The sequence below is a fragment of the Centruroides vittatus genome, unplaced genomic scaffold (genome assembly GCF_030686945.1).
Source record: "Centruroides vittatus isolate TY-2023 unplaced genomic scaffold, ASM3068694v2 contig_357, whole genome shotgun sequence".
Classification (NCBI taxonomy): domain Eukaryota; kingdom Metazoa; phylum Arthropoda; class Arachnida; order Scorpiones; family Buthidae; genus Centruroides; species Centruroides vittatus.
In genome coordinates, this window is record NW_027122180.1 from 3,426,318 (window position 1) to 3,438,427 (window position 12,110).

General features: G+C 23.3%; 1 protein-coding gene across 8 annotated transcripts in view; it reads right to left on the minus strand.

The window, feature by feature from the left end:
• LOC136974841 (glutamate receptor ionotropic, kainate 2-like) overlaps window positions 1-12,110 on the minus strand; it is a 71,044-nt gene that overhangs the window by 12,939 nt on the left and 45,995 nt on the right. For all 8 annotated transcript variants that reach the window (XR_010880709.1, XR_010880708.1, XM_067269804.1 and 5 more), the window contains exons 4-11: window positions 10,160-10,411; window positions 9,129-9,307; window positions 6,743-6,796; window positions 4,756-4,917; window positions 4,511-4,663; window positions 3,023-3,127; window positions 2,807-2,920; window positions 2,352-2,555 (exon numbers count right to left, since the gene is read on the minus strand). Coding sequence is in view for 6 of the 8 variants with exons in the window: in XM_067269804.1 (XP_067125905.1) it covers window positions 2,352-2,555; window positions 2,807-2,920; window positions 3,023-3,127; window positions 4,511-4,663; window positions 4,756-4,917; window positions 6,743-6,796; window positions 9,129-9,307; window positions 10,160-10,411 (1,223 nt within the window). In the remaining 2 variants the exon portion in view is untranslated. The remainder of the gene's footprint in view (window positions 1-2,351; window positions 2,556-2,806; window positions 2,921-3,022; window positions 3,128-4,510; window positions 4,664-4,755; window positions 4,918-6,742; window positions 6,797-9,128; window positions 9,308-10,159; window positions 10,412-12,110) is intronic.

Genomic DNA, 12,110 nt, shown 5'->3' on the forward strand with positions numbered 1-12,110 from the left:
AGCATATCTTTAAAAATTTATATAAAATTATATATTTTTTTTTCTTGATTTTAATCTCATTTTGTGAAATAAAAGTGCACTTACTGTAAGTTATCACAATATCTGTCTGATTTACATAAAAATTTTGTACTTTTTTAATCATTTTTTCGATAATATTTAACCGTGTTAAGCAATAAAAGTATTTTGACATTAAAATTAATGAAGATTGATATAATACTTTTGGCAGTTACAATTATAAAATAAAATAAATATGATAATAATTTTCGAAAAAGCATACTTAAGAAAGAAAAAAATAACTTTACAAAATTGCAATTGTCGCTGTCTTTGACATATTTATGTACCTTTAATATCTTAGAAACAGTAATAAATTTCTAGTTCCACTTCCCAATAAGACATTATTACTTTTTCTCTTTATTGAGGATTAAAAACAGCTAACCCCTTCCACGAACATGTAAAATCGTTATGTCATAATCAAACTTCTTACAAATAATTTATTGTTAAACAATATATTTTAAAACAATATTATCTAAATTACTTATTTTATGTTTAAAAATTGGTTTTAGTAAATCTTTTTTTTTTTTTATTTAAATATTGTTAACTTAAAACGTTGCCTACTTTTTATTATAAATGTTTATTTAAAAGTCGCAATTTTGAACTGAAACTTAAATATCTTAAACATTTCTACTGAATATTGAATTCACCAAACGGTTCATTTCCTAAATTGCCGTACATTATATTGTTGTAATGCTGTAGCTGTATAAAATATTCTAGATGTTATAATTTTATAAACTCAACTTCATGTGCATGGATTTTTGGTTGATGGCCAAGGAAGTAGAATAGTTTCTTTTTTCTTTTTCCCCATCTGCAATGTCTACCAATTTTAAATGTCTACGGCACCTGGTAATTTTCCATCAAGTTTATTATTTACATTTCTGTTTCTATTATAAATATCGAATATTTATAAATCTTCATGATTTTAATTAAGTATTTAAGCATATAAATAGTTTTTAAATTTGATAAATTTACAAAACGTATTTTATGACGTGTCATTCAATATCGAATTATTTAAATTATGTTTCTTTCAAAACTGTTATAATAGAGGTAATATAACGTAAAACCTTATCAGTTTAGAAAAGTATTTTAATTAAAATGCTGATTTATCATTTTAATTTATAAACATTTTTGCATAATTTTAATACCTTTTTTTTATCATATTGCATTTATTATTACAGATTTATTTATTCATTTGTATCTGCAGTTGTATCTTCAAATGCATCTTTTAAATCATCACAATGTTTTAAAAAATGCTTTTGAATTTTAAATAGAGGAAAAAATTATATGTTTAACTTAAAGAAAAAAAGATCTGGTCAATGACATCATTTTGCTATGAATAGTTCTCAGAGTATACTGTCGTTTCCATAGTATCACGTGTTTCAATATGAGTTATTAATTTAAAAAAAGAAAAATATATATATATATATATATATATATATATATAGAAAGAAAGCAACATTGAAATATATTTTAATAATTGTTTCTGCTTTAAAATATTTTTACTTTTATCTTTTTCATAAATTAAAATAATTTATTATTATTATTATTTTCTTTAATATCGAATTTCCGATTTTACATTTCCTTGGAGAAAAATATTCATTCTTCCTTTTTAAATGACAAAAATAATAAATACTTTATTTTTCTGTTATAAAGAATTATCTAAATGTATAGCAAAACAGGAATTTCGTTAATTACATATAACAAGAGTTACATAAATTTAAAAGAAAGTCTTCTAATTAAATAAACAATTAATTATTGTTGAAAGAATAAAAACGTGAACGATGAAAAACCTTATTTAAAAATAATAAATAAAAGAAAAAGTAATGTTAGGATTATTGTTTAGAAATAAATAGTTTAATTAAGAAAACAATTTTTTATCTTTTATATATTTTAAAACATTTTTACCACATTATTTTTAATTAATAAATAACTATGATTAAGGTAAAAAAATATAAACACTTATTTATTGTATCACTTTCTCCTTTCTCGCTCTTAAAATTTTACATTAAACATTTATATTATATGGAAAAACTTTTAGATTCGATTTTTAATACATTTTCTCGCGTTTAATTTAAACTGTATCACTGTGGCCAAATAATAAAGGAAAATCGATGTTTCAATCCAAGTTTCGTCAAATCGAAAGAAAGAATTCGATTAAATTGTCTGAAATGTTTTTTATTCTTTTTTTTATAAACAACACTGTTAAAAGAGGGAAAAGAAAAAGTTTTCGATGTACTCAACAGAAACAGACAGTTTAAATTGAAAGTATTACAGTATTATGTTTGAAGACAACTTACTCTGTCGATCAATTCGCGTATCATACCGTTCCATTCTTTCTTTTCATTCATTACACCGTGAACTCGATCTCTCACTAAATGAAATTCATATTTAAATCCTAGAATTCTGGAAAGTTCGAATATAATATCAACACAATATCCTTCGTATTGATCATTTCCCATCAGTTTCTTTTCTGATTGCTTGAGCATCACGTACGGTTTAGTCTATACGATAAAAATAAATAATAAAGAAACTTTAATATTGCTTCGATGTTTTCAAATATCTAATAATATGTAAATATTATTTTTATACTTTAAAAAAGTAAAAAATTACTATGTTAAAATATATAGGTCTAAGTAACATACAATTTATCATCTAATATTTGGTTTACGTAAAAAGTAAACAAACGTTAAGAGTAAGAAAGAATGTTTTAAGTGATTTGTTTATATTCTCAAAGTACAAACTTCGAGCTTACTATTAAAGTAGTCACTTTTAATGTTTTATTTTTGAGAGAGAGCATTGCCTCTTTTAACACAGAAACATAATTATTAGAAAAAGATACTCCGGATGACGATGACCATATTCCAACCTATTTAAAAAAAGAAAAAAAATTAAATAGTTTAGTTTATTAATTCAAAAATATCATTTTTCATATAACTTTCTGATAAACTTTGTAAATGAATATACTTAATTTTTTTAAGCCACCGGGTTTTAATTCCACGATATCCAAGGTAAAATTTCTTCTGTATCCGTCTTTATCAAATTTAATTTCACCGGTCATCCCTTTAAATGTCAGCTAGAAGAAAGGCAGTGTATAAAAATCAATTATTTTCATCGAATTCTCTAAAAATAACACATCTTGCCTGTTATGTGAAAGAACTGTCAAAATTGCAGATTGAAATAAATTTTTACATGACACAAAAATATAAAATATCAAAATATCTGGAAATATTATGATTTAAATTCAAATTTTGATAGATTTATATATATATATATATATATATATATATATTATTTTCTTTCGAATTGAAGTTTATTTAACAAAGCGAGTTTTTTTTTCATTTATCCTTTCTATTATTTATTTCTCTTCAATAAACCTCTTTAAAAATCAATTAAATTTAAGTCTCCTTTAAGAATTTAAATGTTATGTAAGAAATATAAATTAAAATTTTAATACCTAAGTTATATAATAATAAATTACTTTACAAACTTATGTAATTTACGAATGCTTTCTTTATATTCTTTTTAGTAATTTAAAGAATAATTAAATTTATATTTTTGAAAATTAAAATTATAACTTAATATATGAAACATCAATATAAAAATTTTACTTCTTACGTAAGGAAAATAAAGCATAAAAAGTGAATTACTTGCAACGTAAATTGAATGAGAAGGAAAAATAAAATATCTGCTATATGAGAATTTAATCATAATATTTTATCAAATTCTGTTTAAAACTTTAAAAAAAATTTTAAGATTTTTTAAATTAAAGAATTGATTTTATTACTTAAAGAAATTTAGACAGCATTAAATAATTTTGATGGCACATGTAAGTTATATGAATGAAGTTATTTTCGTCCCTTATATAACAGATGCAACTGTTTAAAAAATAGATGTGTATAAAATCACCTTAAATCCAAAAATTGGTTTATTTTCCCACAGCAACTCCAGTTTGGTGATTTAAGACTTTATTATATAAATTCAACAATAAAGTCTTAAATCGCCAAACTGGAAGTGCTGTGGGAAAATCAAACAATTTTTGGATTTAAAGTGATTTTATACACATTCATACTATACAGCATCCATATTACGTAGTAGAATTAAAAATAGATATTAATCTCATACGTAATGCATTATAAACAATCCCGATATTATAAAAATCTTTTTATACATAATAAACCACATTTTCAATGTTATAGTAAGATTTATCCTTATAGAACGCTCTAGGCAATTTCAAGGTATGTTTCTTTTATCTCATTATTCTTCGTTATTCTAACAAAACAATAAAAAAGAAACTATTATGAATAAGTCTTTACATTATTTAAATAAATGATATAAATAGTATGGTCTTGGGAATCATTCGGTAAGAATAATGCATATTTTAAATTAAAAATAAATAATTTATATTCATTTCATTAAAGGTAAACTAACAGATTGTGTATATAAATTTGAAACCAACTGTTTTCATGTGATCCACTACCAGTTTTCCTTGAGGCCACGGTCGTTTTTCAGAACAAGAAACTGATGGTGGTTTAAGAATGTGTTTTCTATCCAAATCATGTATTGTTTTCGCTAATAGATATACTGCATCATATAACAAAGCAGCTTCTGTCTGAACGAAAATAAGAAGAATTATTATCATACATAAATTTACAAAAATTGCTACAGGTGACGCCAATATATAATTAAACAAAATGATTTAACCTTTGGTAAAGACGGCTGTTTAATTATCCTTCCGTATTCTAAAATATTACTGTAACGATCCTTTTGTTGTTCTTTGGAAAATTCACTCGGATCAACCAAGCGAAAACCTGTAATGTTTGATCTGACGAGTTGGAAATCTTGCAAGTCGATGGTATGCAGATCCTGAAAGTGAAAATACACTTATTACGTCCAGTACTGTATTAATTAGATGACGGTGTAACAAATTGGGTGATAGCCTGTAAATCAATATACTTCTACAATTTGAAATTTCACTTTTACGATCTGCAGATATCTGCTTCTTGTTTTATTGACAATCAATAGGGCGAAGCATTGTAATAAATTGTATACGACAGTGATTAAGAGCTTCTCGACTACTCTTCTAATTAACCTGTCTAAAATTCGTTGTAAAATTTTAAACTATGCCATATCTTTGATATTTTATTGGCACTCGTTTTTTTAAAATTGAAAAAGGATTAATTTCGTAAAACTTATTATTATAAATCAAATACTGTGTTTCCGAAATGACCCTATCCGATATTTTACGCTTAACTCAAGCCGTAAATCAGGGAAACATCTCTAATTATTTAGTTTATGTTACCAAAATTATAGAAATTTAATCATGCAATAAAAATTGTATCTGCTAAATTTTTAAACTAAATTAAGTAACAAATATCAACACATTATTGTTGGTTAATTAAGTTCTGAATAATATATTATTGTATTAATCTAAAAAGTATATTAACTAAATATAATTAATTTATTAAAATGTTGTATAAATAGTGTCTTCTGTGATACTTCTCAACTAGTAGATCCCGATCTACCAAATCATGATATTATTCAGATATTGCATTCCGGGATAATGTCGTGGTCTCTTGGTACGTTAAAAGGGTGTGTCCTCAATAAAACAGGCCGGAAAACATTGCTCTACGATATCTCCTACATAATATATCAACATAAATGCATTTTAATGACTATTTATTATAATGAAAGTGTATAGTTAGTCGTAAAAACTCCTCGACTGTTTACTTCTTTTATTAATCTTTCGTTCTTAATATTAATCAAATGACATTTGATCAAGTTATAAATAAAAAAAGAGAATTATATATATTATTAATCTAGCTGTACCTATTATAAATTTTAATTTTTATCGAAGGATACCTGCAGCATACTGCCAATACTTAGAGAAATTTTAAGTTTTATTTCTTCTCTTATAATCTTTTTCGATAATTACATTTTTTTACATCACACATTAAAGTTTTCTTAATAAAGTATGAACTTATATGCTAATTACGCATTATTATATGTCAGATTAAAAGGATGTGTAAAATATTATATTAATATTTAAATTTAAATATATATATATAAATTTTTATTAATACTGTATTATTATTTCCAGGAAATTTGTTATTACTCTGCAGATTTTTAAAAACTGCAAATAAAGCTATTGGTTTTCCCTCTGCATAGTATATTTATTTTCAACAGAACGAACATAATTAAATTATAAATTTAATTTTAATAATATATTTAGTTTAAAATTAATTAGTTTAAAACTTTATTATTTATTATTTATTTTAGATAAGTTTCTTTAAATATAATTTATTTTTATATCATAAATATTGCTGTATATTTAATTGTAAATTATTGTCTTATTCGAATATTTACTATGTGAAATAGTCATATTTGTTTTTAAACTTTTCTTTCTATGGCTGTAATTAATAAAATAATTTCTTAACATGTTAAAAGCATTTTAAATTACTATAATTCTTAAAAGTGATTTAATTAAAATAATATTAAAAATAAAATCTTTTAACAGTAAAATATTTATTGTTAAACATTATTATGTATATAATAATTAATATAATTTATATAATTTTAAATAGTCAAATTAAAATTTTTAATTAATATAATTTATCTAAATTGATTAATTTCTTACAAGTGAAGTAAAGATAATGAACAATAAAAATAATAATGTCAGCAAATTACTTACCAAACTAATAATAATGAAATTATGATATTCTGTCATCATACCAACCCCTTGAGCCTATTAAGTAATTAATTATGTTAATGATCGAATTCAATTATAATTTAATAAGATAATAATTACATAAGACACGTTATTTTATTTCAAAGTAAATCTTCTTTTTAATAGCAAATTCATAAATTTTCCTTATAGGATTTTTCAATTAAATTTTAATTAAAATAATTCACAATTGAATTGATTTGAAGAAACTCGAAGATTGCATTGATCCGTGCTGAATGAAGCTTTTGTTTTGGTATAACTTACAAGTAATGAGTTTTACGACGGAAATTAAAATTCAATCTTGTGAATATGCAGATTTTATTTATTTTTTTTCTAGTTTTTTTTTTTTTCGTTTTCGTGAATAGTCTCTTTCCAATTATGAATATTTAGTAGGATGAACAGCACTGAAATCTTCAACTGCTTTTGTCATTCCAATAATACTTTTCTATTTATTTATTACTTTAAAAAATTTATTTACCAAAATTTTTCATATTTATTAGTATAAATATTTCTATATTTTATTTAAAAACATCACTTTTAATAAGTAAGAAATTCTCTAAAGTATTTGCAAAATTAAACATTTTTTTTAAATTTATTTTCTGACTTCATTAATCTTCATTTAATAAAAATTTAGAAATTTTAATTTTGATAATTATATTTTAATCAAATCAATTACTTTTTTATGATATTTTAAAATTTACTTTAATTAAATAAACATTGGAAAAAGTAGAGGCATTAATAACGCAGTTAATTTTGCATGATTAGAATTCTTGATAACTTCTGTAAGTACATCACTTTAATGGAAATAAAAACAGAAGTCTTCGATGAATGTTTTTTCTCAGTTGACTGCTCAAAGAATTGCACAGTACGAGTGATATAATAGAAGTATGTGGTGCAAGAAGATAGCCACGCGTATGGAATTAATTGGACAAATTCTTTCAGGCTGTTAACTTTATGACGTATTTAATTTTAGCAATGGTTTAGACTAGAAGAGACTCGAGCATAAATTAACGGGGAGGGAAAAGCGTAAAACTAAATGTTAAAGGAATTCCCTGCAAAGAATTAATGTAAATGCAAAAGGAAGAGATTTTAGAAATATAAGCTTATTACATTCGTTGTAACTTTAAATAAGTATAATTAGTTTTGAAGTTTATAATCGATCAAACGTTACTATTCAAAAACATATTTTAACATCATGTCTAATGGGATAGCTCTGTCAGATATAATTAAAATATAAAACAATAAATATAGTTTTCGAGATAATATGTCTAAAGCAATTTACTGTTTAAAGCGATCACGATGCTAGACAAAAGTAGAGTTCAACACTCCTAAAATTCCATTCGAAAATTGTTCAGTTACTTTTAATTATAATCTTTGAATTTTAAGAGTCATCATCACCTTTACGAAACTACACTGGATTAAATTAATTTTATACATAAACAGAGACGACCGAGAGATGTGCTGTACGTACAGTACGTGAGATCAGAAAACTTTGAATCATGACATCATATCTGTGTTCTTACTTAAGAGTATCGAAATGCTATTACGCAAATAGAAATAAATGACAAATGTAAAAACATCTCATTCGATCTACATAAAAATAACGTTTTAACGTAGTAATGGATGATTGATTGCTGGTCTTATTCACATGACTAGTTATTTATTTTATTTAAATTGCGTGTTTCCTATCGTATATGACAATTTTCTCTTCTTATGAAACGTTTTAGATTATCATTCAGACGTCAAATATAAACGTTAGAAATTGAATAGAAATTCCTGGAATAAAGTTTTGGCAAAATGTAGTTTATTCACAATGTTTGTTCGTCGAGACTGCAGTAGAATATTATCGTTTCTGTTATTTATTGGAAGATTCATGAGTTACATAGAGGATGCCAGAACTAGAAATAAATAACTTCTTGCGAGTAATTGGTGATATAAAGATCAAAGTTTTGAAAGGTTTATTTGTTCAAATATTTTATTTCATTAAAATTTTGGAAGAGTTTCACAAAAGAATACATCTCGTAAATTTAAATTTATAATTTTTACACTGTAATGAATATTACTAATGATTTCAAATCTTTAAATATCTACAAAATATTTATTTAATAATAATAAGTTGCAATAGCAATGAAATAAAATTACACAAGAAGAAAATCTTTGCTAAAGATTTACTGTACATAACTTGCTGATTTGTTTTATGAAATCTATATCATTTTCATAATTAAAATTTAAATTTTAAATCTAAACTAAAGAATAAAAAATAAAAATCTTTAAAGTAAAAAAATTAATGATAGGCTATAACATTAACAGTAGGTGTGCAATTTTCTTACTTATTAATCAGGTATTATCTTACCTCACGGAGAACATAAGGTATTTTCTCTGGTGGCAAATTAAGTACTAAATTAGTTTCTCCTCTTCTACTAATATCCTTTAACAATTTTCTGTAAGTGTAACCTGTTCGGAAAGGCCTTAGAAAAACTTTGATGTCACCTGTCTTTGACATTGTAACCACATCTTGTAATATCAACAACGCTATGAAGTTTTAAAATTATTCAAATTATATTCATTATTTTTAAACATTATAAATAAATACATAGTTATGTTTAAAATAAATGTGAAATTGATATTATATATCAAATCGTAAATAAATATTTATAGTAGTTCTAAGCACAGTTTGTATAATTTTAAATCGAATTGTTAATGAAACCACTGCATACAATACTACCCTACCGAGTAATTTAATATATGTACAAGCAAATATTTGAAGTACCAATGAAGACAAGTATGAAACCTGTTCCATTATCTATTCCCTTTGCTCTATAGTTTCCTGAGTGATGTCATGCATCCAATGGTTATATCACTTCATTGAGTTTAGCCATTTGATATACCATTATATAATACAGATGTTGGTTATTTAAACCATATGTTAATCATCAAATTTCACCATACGTATATATTATGCATAACAAATTAATTAATATAAGTAGTTCAATAAATAAATTTTAACTGAGAATTAATAGCTGATTTAAATTAAATTCCACGTAAGATTAAATTTAAAAAACAAACAAACAAGAAATTAACTTTGATTTTAGAGAAGAATTTTTTAAATTTATTCACTTAAACCTTTAAAAAACACTTATAATATATCAAAGCATATAAATTATCGGAATTTTATATGAATATTCATTGAAAACTGTACAGTATTCTATCAATGTTCCCGTTCATTGACAAGATGAGAGAAACAAACAACTATCTAGTTGATTAGTTCAGAAGATTAGCTATTTGATAATTTTTAATTTATTGCCTTTAATTAAATTTAACTAAAATTAAGTAGTATTTCTGATTAGAAAACTTGTAAAATATTGTATAGAATAAAGTGCTTACCTTCGTTCTCCTCGTAAATAACTGTAAATGATTTCCATTGTTTTGCAGCAATGAGATCACTGAATGCTCTACTTAAAAGAGAGATATGGGGATACAGGTTGACGGAATAATTGCTTACTCTAGGCCTATAGTCAAAAGATGTCTGAAGGTGAGGAATATGAAGGGCATTGGACGTAGATTTAGCGATGGAATATTTGGACGGAGAACTTGGGCCGAGAGTTGCAGATATGCCTTCTTCCAAAAACGAACAAACTATAACGTATTAAATAAATGTACTTTTTAATTTAAATATATATATATATATATATATATATATATATATATATATTAAATAATATAAATATTTAAGAACTTATTGTTATAAATTTAATTGACTAGCTTCTTCAAAGAATCTAATCTTAATTAGAATATTATCATTTTTAATTGTATTATACTATTAAATTAAATAAGTAAATAATAAAGCTTTCGATTTAATTTGTATGTGGTACAAGACTTGAATGTTCACTAACAAAATTATATTGTAATAATCCTTCTTTCAATTCTTGTCATACGTCTTTCTGAATACCAATCACGTTCCATAGAACAACAATTACGTACATGTAAAGTACATGCAATGGCATGTAATTAAGGTTGTCTGTTAGATTTTGAATTAACAGGTTTGTCTCTTCAAAGAATAAAAGTCGAATTTCTTATTTTTCTTCTTGAAGTTTAGAAATAAAGATTAAATTTTTGAAGGAAACTATTTTTCATTAGTTTTATGGTTCAATTTTAATTATTTTCACGAATTTTTAGGTCTTAACTTTTAATTAACTTAAGAAAAACTTTCAAAATCTTTTTACACATTTTTCGAAATATTTAATATCAAATTAAATAAAGTTACATAACAAATATATTTAATAAAGGATTCGCGTATGATTATAAATTATATTCAATAAAAATTAATCATTTTTAGAATTTTATTTGCATTTTAAATATAACAGAATCTGTTATTTAATTTAAAGAAAGAAAACTCTTAACAAAATTAACTTTGCTTCATTCAAGTAATATTTTAATGTAATTAACTCTAAATGAATTTACTTTAATTAATTTTTTGTGTGAAAATAAGAATTATATAAGAACAAGCAATTTATAATGACAAAAAAAAAGTGTTTTTAAAATAAGTGTTTGAAGTAAGAAGAAAATTTTAACGTTGCTCATTATAATTTTAATAATGGGAAATAAAATTTCATCTTCATTAAAAAATAATAATACGTGGAATCGGTAAGAAATATTCTGCAAAGAAATTTGTAAAGTTTTAACTTTTTCAATAAATTTATCAATTTTATTTATGTAAAAATATTAACTTATAACGGATATTTTCATCAAAAATATTTTTAAAATAAATTAAATTTCTCTTACCAATAATATAAAACATTTGCAAGTTTAACTATCTATTAATAAAACTTTGTTATATTCTTAAAGTACTTGTTCAAATATTTTTATATGTATTTAGGACAAAAAAAAACTTAACAATATTTATGTAATATCATATTTCGAATTGAATAAATTTTCTATCATATTTCGTAATATGATTTTGTACTTTCTTGGAAACAGAAATTTCTGTTAGTTGCAATTCAAATTTTAAGATGGACGAAATGCAACCATAAAACAAAATGAACATTTTATGTAAAAGATGTATTTAACATAATAACTGTTTTCCAGATATGCTTCTTTAATTATTTGACAATTATATTGATCATTAAACTACTAAAATAATGAAATACTAAATAATGTAAAAATAAGTACTAAATTTTAAATATTTAATAATGTTATAAACACTTTCAGTTAACTGACAAAAATACAGTATAAAAATTTTAAATTCTTTATTCCATATCAAATTTTTTTCTGTTCCTTTACTTGTCTCTGATAATTTTATCTCGAAACTAAGGTCTTTTTTTTCTTTTAATACCTT